Source organism: Panthera pardus, unplaced genomic scaffold, assembly GCF_024362965.1.
Source record: "Panthera pardus isolate Hobbes unplaced genomic scaffold, ASM2436296v1 HiC_scaffold_6, whole genome shotgun sequence".
Classification (NCBI taxonomy): domain Eukaryota; kingdom Metazoa; phylum Chordata; class Mammalia; order Carnivora; family Felidae; genus Panthera; species Panthera pardus.
In genome coordinates this window covers 7,917,635-7,939,646 of record NW_026526991.1, presented here as the reverse complement: position 1 = coordinate 7,939,646, position 22,012 = coordinate 7,917,635, and the positions used below count along the sequence as shown (strand labels likewise).

At 60.0% G+C, this 22,012-nt stretch overlaps 1 protein-coding gene across 1 annotated transcript; it reads left to right on the top strand.

Annotated features, from left to right (window-relative positions):
* Positions 1-3,787: 3,787 nt before the first annotated feature.
* Positions 3,788-21,694, top strand: LOC109265254 (proline-rich protein 2-like). The gene is made up of 8 exons (XM_053894806.1): positions 3,788-4,009; positions 6,592-6,716; positions 9,580-9,820; positions 10,069-10,160; positions 10,898-11,003; positions 11,471-11,531; positions 21,219-21,599; positions 21,684-21,694. The coding sequence occupies exons 1-8, from the start codon at positions 3,788-3,790 to the stop codon at positions 21,692-21,694; spliced, it is 1,239 nt and encodes a 412-aa protein (XP_053750781.1).
* Positions 21,695-22,012: the final 318 nt, after the last annotated feature.

The following is a 22,012-nucleotide window of genomic DNA, read 5'->3' as shown; positions in this document are numbered from 1 at the left end:
GCATATTGTGTGGGTACAATCTCTTACACAAGTGGTAAGAGAATGAGAGTAGCGCCTGCCAAGCTCAGGTTAGTAGACGCCTCTGCAGACAGGGGGAGGGGAAGGGGCTTCTGGAGCGAGCGGCGGGCTTCAAGTGTCACTGCGGTGTGCATTCTTTCAACAACAGAGCCCCTGGGGCGCCTGGGTGGCTCAGTCGGTTGGGCGTCCGACTTCGGCTCAGGTCATGATCTCGAGTGATCTCGAGTGAGTTCGGGCCCCGCGTCGGGCTCTGTGCTGACAGCTCGGAGCCTGTAGCCTGTTTCGGATTCTGTGTCTCCCTCTCTCTGACCCTCCCCCGTTCATGCTGTCTCTCCCTGTCTTAAAAATAAATAAACATTTAAAAAAAATTAAAAAAAAAAAAAAGAAACAGAGCCCGAGGCCAGTACTGCAAAATGTTAAAAGCTTTGAATCTTATGGAAGAATAGTAGCTGTTTAGTACATTTTCCCTACCTGCCTCGATTGGGGTTGGCCAGCTTTTCCTATAAACGCCTGAGCTAGTGGGTGCGGCTGTGTTCTGATAAAACTTCACTCACAAAAACAGCCAACCAGCCAGATTGGCCAACCCCTGGTCCACATGCCTGGAAGTTTTCAATGTTTTTTAAACTCCCTTCAGCCTGTTCTTTGCTCCGAGGCAAACCACAATGCAGACGGGCCTAGGTGAAGGAGGCCGGTACCCACCCCAGGACACCATGCACTGTGGACACACACACAGCAGAGAACGGGGCCGCCGACACACCAGTGGCTCCAGTGGCTGTCGTCCCCATCAGCGGCCAGACCCACTTCCTCCAGCGCTGCCTGCTCGGCTCTCAGGCATTCTCCGCTCCCATACGCCTGGCCCAGACCTGCAGTGTTCAAACATCTTCACTCTGAACATGATCGAGCTTTCTTTTTTTCCTCCCACCGAGTCCTCAATGCAAAGGTTGGAAAGTTAGCTCCAGATCTTAGAGACAGAGAATCGCTAATTTCCGGGCCGCCGTTTCATCCCCAGGCTGTAGACCCAGCTTGCTCCTCACCAGAGGGACCGCCCGTGGTGCCCACTGGCCACCAGACCCCGCTCACCCACCCAGCATCCGGACGGCCCCAAGCAGACCCCAGGAGCCCTCCCCTCCCCCAGCAAAGCCGTCGGGTCCGGGAGAGCAGGCTTGGGCCTGATCACGCGGCCTGCCATCCACACGGCAGGATCGCGGTGAGCCTTCGCTGTGCTGATGGGTCAGCTGTGCTCGTGAAAGCTTACGTGTCACAGGCCTAGAATCCCATAGGTTCCCGCAAAGTGTTTCCAGAGCAAATGCAAGCCTGAAGCCAGAGAACGAGAGACCCAGAGAAGGAAGAAACCTAAGAGTCACGGGCAGCTGCTGTGTCCTGAATCCCAGGCACGGGCTGCAGCCCAGTCAACCTTTCGGGGTTTGGCAGGAAGCCCAGTGCTGCTGGCTGCAGGGGGGCCAGGAACCCCGGGAGAGGGGAAGGCGGGAGGCACAGCCTTTCCCAGAGGATGGTGAAAGCTGCACGCGGGTGTCCGGCCCCTGGCTCCGCCTTAGACAGGGAGGGGCCCAGAAGCAACGGATCTTGGTGCCCTTGTATTCACAGCAGCCTCACTCCTGAGCAGGAAGGGTGGGGTCCCTGCGGAGGCAGCTCCCAGGTCTGAGGATTCCTGCTGGGCTCGGAGCTGAGACAGGGGAGGGAGGCTGTGTCTCGAAGACAGAGCCACACAACTGCGGAATGACAAGCAGGCCAGGGTGAGGACGCCCAGCACCGGCAAGATTTATCGGCCTCTCAGTCACCAAATGTACTTACGATAAAACTTGACATCACAAGAGTTTCTGGAACAAATATTTACCTGCTCTGTGCTCTGGCTTTGGGTCCAGTCCATCTCTGAATGGCGCCACGCACGTGGGCAAACGGCAGCCCGGGGCCTGGTATGTGGGGAGCAGGGGGGAGGCGGGCCCCTCAGGTCCAGGGTCACGAGCACATGCTACCCAGCCCAGGCTCACGGGGCGGCCATACCTCCAACACGCTGGTTCAAACAGGAGCCCAGAAAGGACGTGTACGGTTTGTGTCCAGGGCCCGGCTGGACCGGCAGGGGACCTCCCTGTGGCATGGAGAGGGTGGGGGTTGTTTTGAGGAGAAAGTGGGGCACTGCCTGGAGGTTTACAGCTGTGACATCGCACCACAGGGACACAGGGGCCAGGGCAGGAAGCTCCTGGGCCAACCCACGGCCACGTCTGCCCTGCGGACTGGCCGGACCCAGAGACGATTCCAAGGGAAGGAGATGAAGAGGACAGAGAAGTGTCTTTCTGAGCACGTACAGTGTCTGAGGAACCAAGTTTGGGGCTTCAACACATCACCCCTTCTAATCCTGGCCACAGCTCAGTCCCGTCAATACTGCTCCGTAGATAACAGGACCACGATGACCCCGACACCACGGGCCCCTTTCAAGAGCGCAGCCTACTTATTTTCCAGTGGCATGTTGCCCCATGGACGTCCAGGTCCAATATGGCCGAAAGTTTTGGTTTTTTTCAAAGAAAAAAAGAAACAAAAAACAGAAATACAGTTTGGAGGAAACTTCTCAGGGTTTAGATATTGGTTTGAGATTTTGTTAAAACACTGAATAAGGCCTCTTTGCAGGTGGAGAGCAGCCCATGTGGCCTCCACTGTGAACGGGGCTGTCGGCCAACAATGTGTAGAATGGAATGGTGGCCGTGCCTGAGCAAGCCGTACCTGAAGGTGTATTGCTCTCAAGGGTGCTTCACCAAGGAAAGGCAGAGAGGCAGGCAGTGTCCAGGCAGGCCGGTGTGTAAGGTGGACCCTAACGTGTGTTCTCAAGTATAGGGACGCCTTTGGATGCACTGAAATCTCTACTGTGCGCTGTGAACACGTGAGCCTCGCAGCACAGGGGCTCAGTGAATGTTGGCCAGTGAGTGACCCCTCACACCTGGACTTTCCCTCCCCTGTATGTTTTCTAGGAAATCTTTTCCCAGGCCTCCAACCTCCTTTCCAGCATCACTTTCAACGTGAAGCGCAAAGCTCTTGTTTTCTGGCGAAGGCTACCTTAGAAGCACTCCCGGTTCGGACAGGGAGAGAATGGCTCTTCCAGATAAAGCTGTTAATTGCCACAGAGCCTCTGCCGAGCTGGCCGTGGAGCTGGCGGAGCCCCTCCGCTCAGCAGGCTTGGCAGGAGGCCCTGGGACACTGGCAGAGACAGGCAGCTTAGGGTCGGGGTTCTCACGCTGCAGCCCACGTTGGCATCACCCAGACGGCGGGAATAGACCCCAGACCCATCACAGAGCTCCGGTTCGGCATCTGGGTGGCCCGAGAGGCTGCATTTCTAGCAAGTTCCTAGGTGCTGTACTGCCGGTTGAAGCGTGCTCTGGAGAAGGGAAAGACGTCTGCCCAGCAGGGCCCCCTGCCCCGGTCACAGTGGCCCCTACAAGGAGTGGCAGACAGGCCCCCGCTTGGCGGGAGACAGCCCATGCCCCCTGCTGAGTTGCACCCTGAGCCCCTGTTCCCCAACGGCACAAGGGCCACGTCCCTCCCTACCCTGCAGAACCATGGCCGTGAGGATGGAGTCAGGAAAACAGCCGCACGGGGCTTCTGTGGAGAGTTCTGTGTGGATCCGGGGTCACCTGATGCCCCAATCCTGCACACCACCCCAAAGCTCCCACCTCCCCTCCCAGAGCCCCCCTGGAAGGCTCTCTCCAGACCTCAGTGTCTCTCGAGAGCCGTGACACCTCACCTTTACCCACGTTCCCTGATGACACCCTCCCCATACAGCTCACCCATCAGTGTCCCAGCCACCACCGTGCCCATGCCCCGTCACCCCACCTGTACCCCTTTACTCAGCGGTGTGCAGACCACAGTGCCCGCCCCTGCCCCCCAGCAGCTGGAGGCCATGGGTGATACGGAAACCAGCAAAGAGGAGGGTCCCACCCTGCTGGAGGGAACTATGCGGCAGCGGAGAGGAAAATGTCCTGACGTACCTGCGAGGAGGGCAGTGGAGCCTTGATGAAGGAGAAGGGAGAACACACGTGTGCCCCATATGTGTCCGTGTGCACCTGCTGTGAGCCTTGTGCACCTGCTGTGAGTCTGAGTGAACCTGCTGTGCCCTGTACCTTCTGTGTATCTGTGTGCACCTGCTGTGAGCCTGTGTGCACCTGCTGTGAGCCTGTGTGTGCACCTGCTGTGCATTGGTGGCTGGCCATCTTAGAGCCTGGACCTCACCACCTCCCCACAAACAGCAGGGCGTAAGTGACACCGCCACCCGGCCCCAGCTCGGAGACAAAGATGGAGGCTCGAGACACTAAATGTGTGAACAGTGGAGACGGGGTGGGACCGGGTCTGTGCGTTCCCAAGCACTTCCCTCCTCCCCTGCCCTGCCCTGCAGATGCCGTTCTCTGAAATACTCGGCCTACACCCCCACCTGTGCTCCTGGACAAAGCCTCGCCCCAGAATCCCGAGCCCCCGCTCCTAGGTCTGATGACCCAGGGCCGTCAGACTCAGAAGGGACATGACTGTGCCTCCAAGAGCCACGAGCCTTGCTGTCCAGAGCCAAAGAGCACTCCAGCCTCACCGAGCACCTCCCTTCCTGAGCACCCCATCCGGAACGGGCCCAATGGCGGCCCCCAGAAAGCTGTGTCCACACCCTCATCCCCGGAACCCGGGAACGTGACCTTATTTGGGAAACAAGAGTTTGCAAACGTAATCAGGTCCTGGACTGTCCAGGTGAGCCACTGAGGTACAGAAGACAGAGACACAGAGGAGAGGCACGTGACCACACAGGCAGGAAGGGCTCCCCCGCCACCGCCCCAGAGAACCTCGGGAAGCAAGGCCCTGCTGACACTATGATGTCAGACTTCTGGCCTCCAGAGCCGGGAGGGAATCAAGGCCTGTCGTTTTAAGTCTCCCCAGTCTGTGCTACCCAGAATTTGGCACAGGACACGAGCACACCCTCTTGCCATGACGTGATATGCACCTTCCCGCCCAGCAACTCAGCTTGGGTGTCCCTGGAGAGGTGGCTTCTCGCTCTGGGCCTCCTGCTGCCTCTGGGAGGAGCCATGCCCGCCAGGCCACCAGGTCCACTGCCTGGGAGGCTTCTGCACGCTCCCGCGTCCTCCCTGCACCCCAGGGTCATCTCCTAATCCGTGCAGGGAGAAGTGAGCAGGCAGCAGCCCAGGAGCTGGACGCTGTCACAAGGAGACACGGGGTATGACCCCTGACTTTCCCAACACCCGGTGCGCGCCTGAGGCCCAGACTGTGCTGAGGTCAGGGGTCCCCAGAGGAAAAATGCAGCCCCTTTACCTGCTGGACAGACAACTGTTATAAAACAGCAGCCCAGGGCGCTGCGGGGGTCCCAGCCTGGGGTGCTGCGGGGGTCACCTTGGTCTGCCCAGGGTGGAAGATCCTTGGACACAGGGTGTCGTGGGGCTTAGGCTGGGGAGGGGCTTGCCAGCAGGGGACCCGCTGGTGCTTAGTGGGGAGAGCTCCCAGTTCAGGCCTTTCTGGCCAACACCCCCAAGCCCGGGGCGCAAACAACTCAGCAAGGGGTCCCCGTGGTGGGAAGGACACGGGTGCACAGGCTGGCCACGTCATCAGTGTGCTGTGCCCTCTTGGGGAGCCTCCTGAACTGCTCATCTCTCGAGAGCCCAGGACAGCACTCGATGGCTCTGGAGGCCCCTTGAGGGTCTCACATTCCTATGGTGCCAACTCATCTCGGCCTCTGTGAGGGGCATGACTCCTACGGACCCATCCCAGACGCACCGAACACTCCGCCCCACGGGTGACAGGAGCACGGTGGTGCCTCCTCTCACCCAAATATGCTGCTGACACCCCCCGTGCCCGTCTCCCTTGCCACGTGCCCCAGGATCCTCCCTCCCCACCGCCCTCCATCAGCACGTGGCCGCCCAGCCCCTGCTGAGTCAGGGGACGGCAGATGGATGGTCCTGTCTCAGAAAGTGCTGCAGAGGACATACTTAAATAAAACAAATCCTTCTATAGCAAGTAAAACCTCAAAAACATTTTTAATAAATGGGCGTTAACGTCTCTCCTGGCAACGGAAGACGTGAATCTCTTAGCAGAGTTTCAGCAATAATTCAGGCACATTTTCCTACCTCGCGTGGCAACGATTCTCAGCGGATTCCCCTGGAATAATCGGCCCATTCCAGTTGTTAGGACGTGGTCTTTAAAACTGAGTTATTCCCGAACATCTCGGCAAAACGGGGTTCTTCATTTCACCAATTATGAAATACTGCAGACATTGTTTGCCATCAGAAAGAAAGACTTATCGTCAAAGATAATGGCAAGGCTGCGGTCCGTGTTCCCCGAGACCCTCCTCTCGAGTTCTTCATCATTTTGCAAGTAACATTTGGGGAGGATTTAACTACCGTGCAGTGGAGGGACTAGGCTGCCCGGGGCGCCCCTGTCAGGGAAGGGAGTGATTGAGGGGGCCCCCGCCAGGCTCCGCGGGGCAGAGCGCCTGGGATTTACGTGCTGAGAGGGTTCGAGGCCCCATGGGGGCGCTCGCTTACTCATTCCCTCATCTGTTCCGGGGTCCTGCTGCAGGGGCTGCAGATGGGAGACCGGAAGCCCTCCCCGGGGGTTCGGCCAGGAGACGCCGCCCCTGGACAGGTGCACACAGTGCTCGCTGGGCACACAGAGGCCGGGGCCGGACCCCAATTACTGGGACGGTGAGCCTGGGGCCAGGAAGCGGTCCTGGCAGAGCTGACCTGAACTGAGGCTGGAGGATGTGTGGGCACCATGTGAGCACACAAAGGAGAAGCCTCCCAGACACAGGAGAGACTTTTCCAAAGCCTGAGGCCCGAGGAAGGGCCACCTCCAAGAAGCTCATGCACCTGGTGTCGGCAGGGACACAGGGACACAGGGCAGGCGTTGTGGGGGCCATCGACGGGACCAACACAGAGGGGCAGGTGCACCACTGTGAGGAGCAAGGGCTCTGGTCCTGCCTACCCGGACAGTGGGGTACCCCCTACCCGGACAGTGACCTTCCCCCACTGAGACAGTGGGCCCCCATACCCGGACAGTGGGGTCCCTCCTACCCAGACAGTGGGCCCCCATACCTGGACAGTGGGGTCCCTCCTACCCAGACAGTGGGTCCCCTACCCAGACAGTAGGCCCCTACCCAGACAGTGGGCCCCCTACCCAGACAGTGGATCCCCTACCCAGACAGTGGGGGCCCCCCTACCAGGACAGTGGGGCCTCCCTGACCTGGACAGTGGGGACCCCCTACCTAGACAGAGGGGCCCCTTATCTGGACAGTGACCCCCCCACCTAGACAGTGGGCCCCCCTACCCAGACAGTGAGCCCCCTACCCAGACAGTGGGGCCCCTTACCCGGACAGTGACCTTCCCCTACCCAGACAGTGGGCCCCCATACCCGGACAGTGGGGTTCCTCCTACCCAGACAGTGGGTCCCCTACCCAGACAGGCGGCTCCTACCCAGACAGTGGATCCCCCTACCCAGGTAGTGGGTCCCCTACCCAGACAGTAGGCCCCCTACCCAGACAGCGGGCCCCCTACCCAGACAGTAGGCCCCCTACCCAGACAGTGGGCCCCCTACCCAGACAGTAGGCCCCCTACCCAGACAGTGGGCCCCCTACCCAGACAGTGGGCCCCCTACCCACCAGTAGGCCCCCTACCCAGACAGTGGGCCCCCTACCCAGACAGTGGGTCCCCTACCCAGATAGTAGGCCCCTACCCAGACAGTGGATCCCCCTACCCAGGTAGTGGGTCCCCTACCCAGACAGTAGGCCCCCTACCCAGACAGTGGGCCCCCCACCCAGACAGTGGGCCCCCATACCTGGACAGTGGGGACCCTCCTACCCAGAAAGTGGATCCCCCTACCCAGACAGTAGGCCCCCTACCCAGACAGTGGGCCCCCTACCCAGACAGTGGGTCCCCTACCCAGATAGTAGGCCCCCTACCCAGACAGTGGATCCCCCTACCCAGACAGTGGGCCCCCTACCCAGACAGTGGATCCCCCTACCCAGACAGTGGGCCCCCTACCCAGATAGTAGGCCCCTACCCAGACAGTGGATCCCCCTACCCAGACAGTGGGCCCCCTACCCAGATAGTAGGCCCCTACCCAGACAGTGGATCCCCCTACCCAGACAGTGGGCCCCTACCCAGATAGTAGGCCCCTACCCAGACAGTGGATCCCCCTACCCAGACAGTGGGCCCCCTACCCAGACAGTGGATCCCCCTACCCAGACAGTAGGCCCCCTACCCAGACAGTGGGCCCCCTACCCAGACAGTGGGCCCCCTACCCAGATAGTAGGCCCCCTACCCAGACAGTGGATCCCCCTACCCAGGTAGTGGGTCCCCTACCCAGACAGTAGGCCCCCTACCCAGACAGTGGGCCCCCCACCCAGACAGTGGATCCCCCTACCCAGACAGTGGGCCCCCTACCCAGACAGTGGATCCCCCTACCCAGACAGTGGGCCCCCTACCCAGACAGTGGATCCCCCTACCCAGACAGTGGGCCCCCCACCCAGACAGTGGATCCCCCTACCCAGACAGTGGGCCCCCTACCCAGACAGTGGATCCCCCTACCCAGACAGTAGGCCCCCTACCCAGACAGTGGGCCCCCTACCCAGACAGTGGGCTCCCTACCCAGATAGTAGGCCGGGACCCAGACAGTGGATCCCCCTACCCAGGTAGTGGGTCCCCTACCCAGACAGTGGGTCCCCTACCCAGACAGTAGGCCCCTACCCAGACAGTGGATCCCCCTACCCAGACAGTGGGCCCCCTACCCAGACAGTGGATCCCCCTACCCAGACAGTGGGCCCCCTACCCAGATAGTAGGCCCCTACCCAGACAGTGGATCCCCCTACCCAGGTAGTGGGTCCCCTACCCAGACAGTAGGCCCCCTACCCAGACAGTGGGCCCCCCACCCAGACAGTGGATCCCCCTACCCAGACAGTGGGCCCCCCACCCAGACAGTGGATCCCCCTACCCAGACAGTGGGCCCCCTACCCAGACAGTGGATCCCCCTACCCAGACAGTGGGCCCCCTACCCAGACAGTAGATCCCCCTACCCTGACAGTGGGCCCCCCACCCAGACAGTGGGCCCCCATACCTGGACAGTGGGGTCCCTCCTACCCAGACAGTGGATCCCCCTACCCAGACAGTAGGCCCCCTACCCAGACAGTGGGCCCCCTACCCAGACAGTGGATCCCCCTACCCAGACAGTGGGCCCCCTACCCAGACAGTGGATCCCCCTACCCAGACAGTGGGCCCCCACCCAGACAGTGGGCCCCCATACCTGGACAGTGGGGTCCCTCTTACCCAGAAAGTGGATCCCCCTACCCAGACAGTAGGCCCCCTACCCAGACAGTGGGCCCCCTACCCAGACAGTGGGCCCCCTACCCAGACAGTGGGTCCCCTACCCAGATAGTAGGCCCCCTACCCAGACAGTGGATCCCCCTACCCAGACAGTGGGCCCCCTACCCAGACAGTAGGCCCCCTACCCAGACAGTAGGCCCCCTACCCAGACAGTGGGCCCCCTACCCAGACAGTGGATCCCCCTACCCAGACAGTGGGGGCCCCCCTACCAGGACAGTGGGGCCTCCCTGACCTGGACAGTGGGGACCCCCTACCTAGACAGAGGGGCCCCCTATCTGGACAGTGACCCCCCCCACCTAGACAGTGGGCCCCCCTACCCAGACAGTGAGCCCCCTACCCAGACAGTGGGGCCCCTTACCCGGACAGTGACCTTCCCCTACCCAGACAGTGGGCCCCCATACCCGGACAGTGGGGTTCCTCCTACCCAGACAGTGGGCCCCCCACCCAGACAGTGGGCCCCCATACCCGGACACTGGGGTCCCTCCTACCCAGACAGTGGGTCCCCTACCCAGACAGTAGGCCCCCTACCCAGACAGTGGGCCCCCTACCCAGATAGTGGGCTCCCTACCCAGAGAGTTGACCCCCCCTACCCAGACAGTGGGGCCCCTACCCAGACAGTGGGTCCCCTACCCAGACAGTGGGCCCCCCTATCCGGATAGTGGTGCTTCCCCCTTCCCAGATAGTGGGCCCCCCTACCCAGACCATGGGCCCCCCTACCCAGACCATGGGCCCGCCTACCTGGACAGCAGGCCCTCCCCGTGATTTCCCAAAGTAGGTGGCCACTGCGAGGAGGCTGACTTGAGGGCAGGAGGCTGGAGGCCAGGAGATCAGTGAGCTGGCTATGGTCACGCAGCAGGGGTGACGGGCCCAGGGCCCGGACCGACCAGGGACAGCGGGAACGTTTCCGTTGTTCACATGAGGGGACGCGTGGCTGCAAAGCTCGGAGGTAGAAGGGTCCTGGAGGGGATTGAATGTGCGCCCCCAATTCGTGTCTCCCCACAGGCTCAGAATGTGATTTGACTGGGGAACGGGATTTTTCGGATGTAATAAAGGGTGTCCAGAGAAGAGCCGCCTGGATTAGGACGGGCCCTAACTCAGAGACTGGTGTCCTGACGAGAGACGCAGGAGGGACCCTCACCCAGGGAGAGGCCGGGGAAAGAGGGCAGCAAAGAGGGGAGGGACGACCCGGCCACAAACCCAGGAGCCACCAGGAGCCGGAAGAGGCGGGACGGACCCTCCCCGCGAGGCTCAGAGGGGGCGGGGCCCTGTCCACGCGAGATTTCAGACTCCTGGCTCCCGGTCTGGAGAGAGTCCACCTGCTCGTCTGAGTCCCCTGCGGACCCGGCCACGGCCGCTTTGGAAAGTGCGCACGCCCGCCCTGCAGCAGGCAGCCCTGGAGGCGGGGGTCTCCCAGCTGTTTGCAGACCTGGCCGTCTGCTAAGGGAGAGGAGAGCTGTCCCTGGGGGGCTCCCCGTGGCCCCGGCTCAGCCCCCTCCACGTCCCTGCAGCCCCGGGCATGGCCAGCTGACCCCGGGGCTCCCTACCAGCCCCGAGCACCCCAATCCCCCACTGGCGCTGGTGGCAAAGGTCGTGACCCTCATCCCTCGGGGCTCGGTGCCCAGCAGGAACATCCCTTAGGAAGATTTGGTGATTGCTTGAGGGCCAGGGGAACGTCACCTCTTTCCTCCAGCAAAGCCCCTCTGCGTCCCCACATGGGTCCCTCCTAGGACAGGGGCGCCACCCCCACCCCTGCCCCGTGCCGGCGCACACCCGGCAGGCTGGGACGGCGGGACCGGCAAGGGGCTGGGTGCCGGGAACCGCCGCTCACACCTGCTGCACAACATCTCACTGCGTGGCTCTGGGCACACCCCTTGCCGCCACGTGGCTCGGTTTCCCCAGAGGGTACAGGCGAGCCTCTGGCCTCCTGTGACCTTAAGTCACAAGTGAGTCTCTAGATAGCCATCGATTTCACGAATTTCCTCCCAAAGGGCCACTTAGGTTCTGAAGGTGGACGGTGGCCTGTGGGTCTTCCAGTGCAGAGCCAGCTTACCCGACACGACGTCATCGTGCTCCGCTTGTAGGCCCCCTACCTGTCAGGCACCCGATGGAACGACACGCTCTCCCGGAGGCCAGTCCTGCCCCGTAGGGCCTCCCTGCCTCCCCTCCTCCTCTCCTGGCCACAGCCCCTCCTCAGACCGGCGTGGACCCCTCCAGATGGTTCTTTCCGAGGCATGCAAATCCCATCGTAGGACCTTACCCTAGCACCCATCTGAAGCCTCCCGGGGCTCTCAGGGTAAACACATAAACGTTTTTTTTTTTTTTAATTTTTGTAACGTTTATTCGTTTTTTGAGAGACAGAGAAGAGCGTGAGTGGGGGAAGCACAGAGATAGAGAGAAACACAGAATCCAAAGCAGGCCCCAGGCTCCAAGCTGTCAGCACAGAGCCTGACGTGGGGCTCGAACCCATGAACCGTGACATCATGACCCGAGCCGAAGGAGGACACAACCAACTGAAGCACCCAGGCACCCCGAACATGTAAACCTTTACCTGGCAGCCAGCCCCACACGGTCAAGCCCCTCCAGCCTTACCTGCCCATGCTCCCCCTTTCTGTTTGCAACAGGCCATTCCAACCACATTTCACTGCACAATGCCCCTGTCCCACCTCCAGCCCCAGGGCCTTTGCACACACTATGCCTTTGGCCCGGAACACTCGTCTGCTTGAAGGCAGAATTTCAGATTCCTGAGATTGGTTTTCCTCCCTGGTGATGGAGGCAGCAACACGGTTTCCTGAGGCCTGGTGAGCTCCACCTCGCTGCATATCAGCAAGTGAACCAGGGGGAGGAGATACGCAGCCCCAGCCTCCCTCTGTGGAGAAACCCAAGGATAAACCATTTGGGACTCAAAGGGACACACTCACGTCAAAAGGAGCTCACAGCAGGAATCCGAGCACAGGGCTGTAACAAGAAGGTGGCTCAACCTTGGCCATAATCACGTCACGGCACCTGTTCCCTAGGAAGGCACCGGCACACGGCCAGCACCAGGGTTCAGGCCACAGGGAAGTTCTTTTTTTCTAAGTCTTTTCTGTAGTGCAGACATCCGGGGCAAATAAGCAAGGGGGGAAATCTGGTCCAGGTGACGTGCCATACTGACAGGGACACCCAGGCCCGGAGGATGCGTGCCCTGGGCACAACCACAGGGGCTCAGCTGAAGCACCAGGACCAGAATCCAGTTGTCTCTGTCCTGACCTGCCGGCCTGAGGTGGCGAGATTGGAGCCAGGCCCGAGGATGGAGGGCTGATGCCTCTGCAGGTGTGGCTACTGGCAGGGATGAGCTAGCAGGGCGGAAGGAGGGGGCTGCAGGGAGGAGGCCTTGGGGACAGGGCGAGGGGAGGAAGTGTATGGGGGGCTGTGGGGGGATAGGGAGGGGGCGGTGGGGAGGGAGCAGGGCATGGGGGGAGGAGGTATATGGGGGGCAGTTGGGGGGATAGGGAGGGGGCGGTGGGGAGGGAGCAGGGCATGGGGGGGAGGAGGTATATGGGGGGCACTTGGGGGGATAGGGAGGGGGTGGTGGGGAGGGGGCAGGGCATGGGGGGGAGGAGGTATATGGGGGGCACTTGGGGGGATAGGGAGGGGGCGGTGGGGAGGGAGCAGGGCATAGGGGGAGGAGGTATATGGGGGGCAGTTGGGGGGATAGGGAGGGGACGGTGGGGAGGGGGCAGGGCATGGGGGGAGGAGGTATATGGGGGGCAGTTGGGGGGATAGGGAGGGGGCGGTGGAGAGGGGGCAGGGCATGGGGGGAGGAGGTATATGGGGGGCAGTTGGGGGGATAGAGAGGGGGCGGTGGGGAGGGGGCAGGGCATGGGGGGAGGAGGTATATGGGGAGCAGTTGGGGGGATAGGGAGGGGACGGTGGGGAGGGGGCAGGGCATGGGGGGAGGAGGTATATGGGGGGCAGTTGGGGGGTAGGGACGGGGTGGTGGGGAGGGGGCAGGGTGTGGGGGAGTGGGAAGGGGATCGATCATAGAGAGGGGCTGGGAGGAGGGGGCTGCAGGGAGGAGGCCTTGGGGACAGGGCGAGGGGAGGAAGTGTATGGGGGGCAGTGGGGGGAGAGGGAGGGGGCGATGGGGAGGGAGCAGGGCATGGGGGGAGGAGGTATATGGGGGGCAGTTGGGGGGATAAGGAGGGGGCGGTGGGGAGGGGGCAGGGCATGGTGGGGAGGAGGTATATGGGGGGCAGTTGGGGTAGGGACGGGGTGGTGGGGAGGGGGCAGGGTGTAGGGGAGTAGGAAGGGGATCGATCACAGAGAGGGGCTGGGAGGAGGGGGCTGTGGGGAGGAGGTAGGGGTGGGGGGAAGGGAAAGAGAGCAGGGGGGTGTTGGCTAGCGGGGGCAGCGGCTCACGGACAGGGTCGGGGGGCAGCTACCTCAGTCCCCAGTTCCTGCTTAGCAGCCCCCCCTCTGCCAAGGCTGAAATCACGCGTGTACAAGACTCAGTGCCTTCCGTCTAATAAGTTAATGTGAAAGGTCTGTCGTGGTGCAGAAGAAATGTTCTCTCCCTCGAGGAGCCCAGCTGATGTGCTCCTAACCCCCCTTTGGTGGCCTCTCTCGAGTCTCTCCTGCACCTCAGTATCTGGGGAGGGGTCCGGACAAGGGGTCAGCACAGAGGGGGTATCTGCTTTCCCCCCGACCCGTTTCCTGCAGATCTGTGGACAGACGTGTCCGTGATGCTTGCAGCACAGGCCAGAGACGCTTCGGGGTTTTCGGGGCTGCTCCATCGGATGGAGGCCACACGGCGGGCTCATCCCACCCGGCCGTGCCAAGTTAGCGGGATTTCTCCGAGCGCCCCGTCCCCGTGGTCTTGGTTGAAAACATCCAGAGACTCTCACTGCCTGACTCCGCCCCCACTTGTGTCTCTCACCCACAGCCGGGCGTGGGGGGAAAGAAGGAACCCGGGGAGTGTGTGCCCCCCGTTCAGCCGAGTAGGAGGACCCCCACCCCTGCCCGCCCCCACCCTCCTCAGGCTTCCTGCAAACACTGTGGGGAATGGGCATCCCTCACCCACTCCTGGCCCTGGTCCACCCTTCTGCCAGCCTGAGCCAGTCACCCCCGCACGAGCGGCCCCAGCAGCCGTCCTTGGCCTGAAACCCCAGAGCCCTGGTAAGGCCACACACCGCGTCGTGTAAGCCGGGGACCTGTCTGCCTGCCGGACGGCGATCTCCCCAAGCGGGGACCCGTCGCACACGGGGCCCGTGCCCCTCTGTCCCGCCTCCCAGCATGAGCCCGCTCTGGGCACAGTCGGGATCCAGCATCCCAAAACATCACGCTCCGGGGCTTGTAAGGATGGGGATTCTAGACGCTTCCGTGCAGGGTGGGCAGGACAGCACCTCCTCACTCTGGCCAAGTGTCTTGAGGGCAGTCGTTGGAAGCTGGCAGCTGACACCAGATGCAGCAGCCGGTGAGTAGGGTGGGGGTGGGGGGCTCACGTCTCACCCATCGATGATAAACCCTGGGTTGCCACCAGGGGCGGTGGGGACGCAGGGACTCATGAAACACCTCAGACGGCAGTCCCCCCCACACGGCGGCTCACTGGGAGCTGTGGGGAAAGGCGCGGATTTACCTGACAAAGCCACACGAGCAGGCGGAACCCTCCCGCGGCTGCCGTGGGCCCGGGATGCACACGTGAGCTCCGGACAGGCGAGCCCAAGAAGCGGGTGTCTGCCCAGACGTCCATGGAGCAGGCAGTGGAGAGGGGCAGGCCCTTCACTGAACAGGAACCAGGCGGGGGCAAAATGTGGGGGGCCGCTGAAATCTCGGGGCCAGCGTGTGACCTTGGGCCCCTGCAGAGGAGTTGGGAGTTTCCACAATCAGCATCAAGGCTCTGGGCAACGACCCAGAGGCAGGACGCGGCAGATCCTCTGTGTGTCCCCGAGCTCGCGAGAGCAGGCGGCACGGGAGGCCCGGCAAGGGATTCAGAGTCAAGGTGGGGAGCGGGAACGAGGACCGAGATGTGGAAATGCTCCTTGGCGAGGAGAGAGAGCAGCGCTTTGAACGCTGTGGAGGCTGTCATGCGTCCAATGATGTCAACTTGCTGCTCGAAAACTACATTTAATTTGTTCAAGTGTGGTTTGGCAAACCCTTTCGCGATGGCAAACCCTTTCACGGTTGTCTTTATAAAGACCGCAGCAAATGAACCCTATTTACTGCTCTAAGTGCTCACGCGGTCTGAGAGGAACCACAAACCCCGGTTCCTGGCGAGGGAGTTGAGAGTTTCGGGAACTGCAGAATGGCCGGTAAGTAGGGGCCAATTCCTGCAGCCATGCTGTGCCTTTTTAAATGTTTATTTATTTTGAAGACAGAGAGTGCACGTGCCAAAAACAGAGAGAGGGAGACACAGAATCTGAAGCAGGCTCCAGGCTCCAAGCTGTCAGCACAGAGCCCGACACGGGGCTCGAACCCATAAACCGTGAGATCGTGAACCGAAGTTGGGACACTTAACCGACTGAGCCACGCAGGCGCCCCACACTGTGCCTTATACTGGATGCTCCAAAAATTCCTGACTTAGAATACATTTTCAATGTTCAGTCTCACTACTAATCAGCACAGTGCAAATTTAAATAACAATTAAGGCAGTTTTTAAATGGTGGGGAAAGGGGAAACGGACCAGAGACAATCGGGATACACAGACACGGCGTCTCTGCAGACGAGAATCAGAGTAACGAAAACAGAAGAAATACCCTCAAATTGCCCAAGAGTAATTGTCACCAGCAAAAGGGACTTATGTCTAGAAATCGAGAGGTACGTGTCTCAGGGAAAGAAAAAACACTGGCAAAAGGTGGTAGTGTAACTGCTGGATGTTAAAGAGACACAGAGAATTCTTTTGGCATCCAAAGGGAAAAAAAAACATCAAGTCGTGGGGAAGGGGAAACCGTGAGGCCGGCCTCCGAAGTTACCATGACGACGCTCAGTGCTGGGATCCAGAGATTAATGCCTACGAAGTCCTCAAAAAGGAAACGGCAACCCGAGAGTTTCACAGCCAGCCAATCTGTCTTTCAAACACAAAGACGAAAGACAAATATGTTTTGAAAATTCAAAATCTAGAGGAACATCTCTAAAATGAGCCCATCCCGAAGAAACCACCGGAACGCAACTTTGGCCAACGGCGAGGCAGGAGGCGTATGAACTGGCTGCAGGCACGTTACCGCGTTTAACTCTAAAAGAAAGATGAAAACAAATATGTGTTTTCGTTAGCAAAGAAAATGGAAATGCTAACTACGGGAACCCTTTAGAAGGGTTTTACCAGGTCAGAGACCGGGACAGGAAGGACAAGGGCATTGCAGGAGTGGCACCTCCTCTGTCTCAGCCGGAGACGAATATATCTAGACCTGGTAAGTCGCTTGCTACTTGTATGTGTAAAAATATAAAGATAAGAAAATAAGCACTGAGACTTTAAAAAGTAAACCAGAGGCGCCTGGGGGGCTCAGTCGGTTGGGCGTCCGACTTCAGCCAGGTCACGATCTCGCAGTCCGTGGGTTCGAGCCCCGCGTCGGGCTCTGGGCTGACAGCTCAGAGCCTGGAGCCTGTTTCCGATTCTGTGTCTCCCTCTCTCTCTGCCCCTCCCCCGTTCATGCTCTGTCTCTCTCTGTCCCAACAATAAATAAAAAACGTTGAAAAAAAAATTTAAAAAAAAAAAAGTAAACCAAATAAAATTAGGAGCAGAGGAAGTTGCCATGTATTTGCTCTATACTCGTTCATCGTGTGCGGCCAATAAAGGATTGGGTGGGACATAGAAATCCACAGGTGTAAGGCAGCCACACAACAAACTTCCTGTCCTTCCAGATAATAAAAATAAACAGAGCAAACAGAGGAAGGACACGGAGAACCTGTAGGGAAACATGTCCTTAGGGCACAATCAAAACTGGAAAATACAACAAGGAGAAGCCTCCAACGTATCCGCACGTCACCGCAGGGCGAAACCCGAAGGATGCCCAGCTAGCTGCCGAATCCCAAGATTCTTCGACAACAAAGTGACACAGACAGGTTAAAAATAGAAATGTATAAGACAAGGGCATTTTAAAAACAGGCAGGGACGGCAATCAACAGCGGACAGCATTTATTTGGGGGTGAAAGGTATTGCACAGAACAGAACAGCACTCCCCAGTGCGAAAGGGCGCAGCACAGGAGGGTGTGGTTCGGCTGCGGATATCGGTGCCTCCCAACGTGCGGTCAGAAGTTCGCAGGAGGCCCCCGGAAGCAGGGCTACACTAGGCTGGGGGACCGTCATGCACACCTCCCCGTCCCTCACAGCTCGCGGTGGGAAAACGAGCCAATCAGCGCAGCCTGCAGGCTTCCAGGGAGCGGGGAGACGTAGGGAGTTGCACAGAGTCCCTGTTGACGGCCGACCGCCGTGGTGGCCACGGCGAGTGCAGCGCAAAACCCAGACTCCATAAAAGAGAACAAATCTGAGTACGTAAAACATTACTTTCGTCTGCAAGAAATACACAGACACTAAATCGAGAGGCAAGCTGCAAACTGGCGAAAGGGTTTGCAACATGTGTCACAGACCAAGTACTATTTCTTTTCAAAGAAAAAGAGTCCCTTTGAGCAAAAAGGAGACCAACGGACAGGGGCGCCTGGGCGTCTCAGTCGGGTAAGCGTCCGACTGCGGCTGGGGTCACGATGTCATAGTCCGTGGGTTCAAGCCCCACGTCAGGCTCCGCACTGACAGCTCAGAGCCTGGAGCCGCTTCGGATTCTGTGTCCCCACCCTCTGCCCCTCCCCTGGCTCACACTCTGTCTCTCTCTGTCCTCAAAAATGAATAAAAACATTAAAAAAAATTTTTAAAGACCAACAGATAATCCAAGGGTACGAACCCAGTTTACAGAGAAGGAAATATGACGGGAATAAGCATATAAAGAGGGTTCAACCTTACACACACATGCGCACACGTACTCACACACACACTTCTGAAATGAACAAGTACAGTGAGATCCCCTCTCCAGCGGGACACGGCCACGTTCAGTGACACCGTCCGTGGCAAGCGCCGTGGTGAGGAGCCAGAGCCGTGGGCATGCTTCTGTGCAGGTGCACTCCACGTACTTGAGTCGAGAGGGGATTCAATATCAGCAATTACAGGCTTACAGAACCGGCAGGAAGCGTGGAGGTCAGGGAAGCTTCCGGAGTGTTCTGGAATCCAGGAATACCGCGTCTGCTGGAACCTGCCCCTGCCTTTGCAGACGCTCGTATCTCACACCCTCGCAACGTCGACCCCTCCTGCTGGGCCTCTGATTTCCAGGCCAGCGGCTTCGTTGGCAGAAGCTGAACAACAGCCTTGCTGGCAGAGGGTCTGGGGCAGGTAGATTCCAGCCCCCACCGCTGCAGCCCAGGAGGGGACGCAGACGAGAAAGCCGCAGATTGTCCAGGAAGGTGTGCTAATTTGCAAAATCTCCCCAAGAGCAGTGTCACACTCACCCTTCGAGCAGTAACCGCACCACCCAGAATGAGCACATGTGTAAAAGTGACACGTACCCCCCCGAAGCACTGTCGCCAGGTCAAGACAGGAAATACCGGCCAAGCCCACTGGTAACGGTCACGTTGCATTCTCGAGGCCGTTAGAACAACGAGGCGTCTGCATCTAACGGTGTGGTTCCACCTCCCAGACGCACTGGCGAGGGGAGGAAGCAGGACGGGGGGCGTCCAATGTGCTACCGCCTGTGTGAAAACGTCGCATAAACATGTGAAACAACCACGTGTAAACAAGCCTGCTTGTGCGCCATCAACTTTCCGAGACCGCTAAGCAGCGGCCAGTACAGTCACATGTGGAGAGGGGGCAGGGGACAGGGCTGGCCAGGAGCAACCCCCTGCTCCACCCGTGCCATCAACACACAGTAAACTGTAACTCAGAGGAGGAGACACAGAGAGCGACAGCAACAGGGACACGGAGGCGTCGGGACAGCGAAGGTAGATCCACTGCAGGGATGTGAGCTCACACACCCGCGGGACCCATGTCGGCAGCCCCCGAGGGAGCTCACGCCACGGGGCAGGCTCGGCGGAAGGGAGGCGGCCGGGGGAGAGGGCGGTGATCTGGAGCTCTGGAGGATGCACAGAACCCACGCGCGTCTGCTTGCCTCTGACCTTGGCGGCGTGGGTGTCCTCAGAAGCCGCGCCCTTCATCATGGACGTGAATGCACACAGCCCAGGGGTGGGAGGGAACAGGTGCAATCCTGGGCCTGAGACGGGCCAGCCAGTGAGGGACAATGCATGGGAGCCACCAAGTCTGCTCTTCAGGTCTCCTTGGGGCTCACGTAAGACCCCTCCGGGGGCAGCTCTGACCGGAAACTGCGGGGAAAGCACTTCCAGGGAGTGGAGGTCACCTGGCCAAGGTGACACATCACAAAACCAGCACACTTTGAGAAAGAATAACGTGGTGGCATTTTATATCCACTTAAAAATACTGAGAAATGAGTCTTAATCCTGGCCAGGGCTCAAGAACATCGATGCAGTCATATGTTACTGGTGACAGCACGAACGGGTGCGGGCTTAGAGTGGAGAGTCGCGGAGAATCGCGGAAGCCCTCGTACCTTCTGGGAACTGGCCAAGGAGCCGTCACCGTCCAAACCAGGCAAGGTGCAGGGGGAGGCTTCCGGTAACGTCATCTCTCACCACAAACAATGAAAAGCAACTCAGTATCAAAAACGTCACCTGGTGCGTAGAGTCTTAGTGTTCACAGCTACATGTTTTAACTTTGCAAGCGTTAGCGACAAGAAAAACGCTTGCAGTATTGAGTGAAGTAAGTGCTCGTATCTGTGCAGTAAAATGAGGTACGTGAGACCCAAGGAGACGCCAACGCCCTCTGCGAAATCTGGCCGACGGCCCCGGCAGTCCCTCAAACATCAGACCTTGTCCAGAAAGAAGGTGCCTGGCAGCCCGGGTGGCTCAGGTGGTTAAGCATCTGACTGTTGGTTTCGGCTCAGGTCATGATCTCACGGCTCGTGAGTTCGAGCACCACGTCAGGCTCTGAGCAGACAGTGAAGACCTGCTTGGGATTCTGTCTCTCCCTCTCTCTCTGCCCCTCCCTGCTCTCTCTCTCTCTCTCTTTCTCCAGATAAATACTTAAAAAGAAAGAAAGAAAGAAGAAAGAAGGTGCCCAAATAAACAAGTAAGAAAAAAAGAAAAAGGTGCCTGTGGCTGTTTTCACCGGTCCCTGCTCCACATGAATTGCCCTCCGCATGTTAGGGATGGTGCCCCCAGCAGCCCAGCAAGGCGAGCGTTGGCATCGTCAGCCCTGAGGAAACTGAGGCTCGGCCCACTGAAGCCACCAGCCGAAGCGTCAGGACCCTAAGTGGCCGAGCCGCGGCCCTGCTCACGGCCCCGCACCACGCACAATCCCCCCTCGCCCTGGTCCTTCTGGATATCGGAAACAGGGCAAGCAGATGTGTGCTGACCTCTTCCTTCAGATTAATCTCGCTTTTCATCCCGCTCCAGGCAGGGGTTTGGCGGGGATTTCTGTTCCCCTGCCACGTCCATTTGTATTACTCGGAAACGGCTTCCAAAGTGATTCAAGAGCCTTACTCGGGGGGCTGGGTCCCGGCGCGTCGGCCCTGCCTCCAGCTTGGCTCCTGAGTGATTGCGATTTATTTGAGAACAGAACTGACGACGGGAAAGAAGCTTTCGTGGAGCCTGTGGAGACCGGGCCCTCCAGAACTGGAGGACTGGCCGTCCAGCACCAGGAGCACGGCACAGCGTTCTGCCCGCCGTGGAGACGACGGCCGGAACATCGCACGAGGAAGCGTCCCACAGCCACCGCCCGCCCTGTCCCTCTCCTTCGGCCCACAGCAAAGAGCCAGTGGCCGGTCTGGTGGGTCAAACTCCGTGCTGCAGGCCGGGCTGTGGGGCCGCCGGTCTCCCAGACCAGCCGTGTAGCTCCCTCCCGACACCCACGCTCCTTCGCCACGTGGTGCGGCCGCTCTCCCGTTTCCTCATCTGGGCTGGACTCACGGGGGCCTGGACCGGGCACAGGGGAGGATGTGATGGCACCACAGCCGACGGCGTGCCAGACCCCGGCTGCAGGGCCACCCAGCGGACCTGAGGCTGACCGCAAGCGCACCAGGGGGCCCATCAAGGCCGGGAGAACCTCCCAGCTGAGCCCGGCGCCCGGGGCCAGCCCACGCAACCCTGAGCTAAGTGTTGGGGCGCAGACTGAAACACCGGGCTACGGTGAGCTAACGTGTGGGTTCGCTAACGGGCGGGGTCCAGAGCGTCACCCACTCTTCCTCTGCCTCTTCCGCCCCTTCCCTCCAGGGCTGCGGTGAGCGAGCCGAGGGACGGTCCCTTTGTCTCCATGACAGGCAGGTGGGGCAGCACAGCCAAGGCCACGCCCCCAACACACACCCAAGCTACCAGGCCGCTGTCCCCCACTCGCCTACCCCCGGCGGCCAGATGGTGGGTTAGAAGACCCCGAGACTCAGCCCGTGGCTGAGGGGAGACGGGGATCCCTGCGAAGCGCGAGCCTAGACTCTGTGCTCCAGCCAGCCACGGCAGACAGCCCAGCCCCGGGGTGTCCGTGGCCACCCACACTCATCACGCCCGTCTGGCCGGCTCTGCCAAGCCTCAGAGCTGAGCCTGACGGA

Excerpts from the sequence above, each read along its gene's own strand:
- LOC109265254 (XM_053894806.1), top strand. The coding sequence starts at position 3,788 with ATGACACCCTCCCCATACAGCTCACCCATCAGTGTCCCAGCCACCACC. Across the intron at positions 4,010-6,591 it reads GGAGAGGAAAATGTCCTGAC|GGGCTGCAGATGGGAGACCG; the intron begins GTACCTGCGAGG and ends GTCCTGCTGCAG. Across the intron at positions 11,004-11,470 it reads CCCTCATCCCTCGGGGCTCG|GCCCCCTACCTGTCAGGCAC; the intron begins GTGCCCAGCAGG and ends CTCCGCTTGTAG.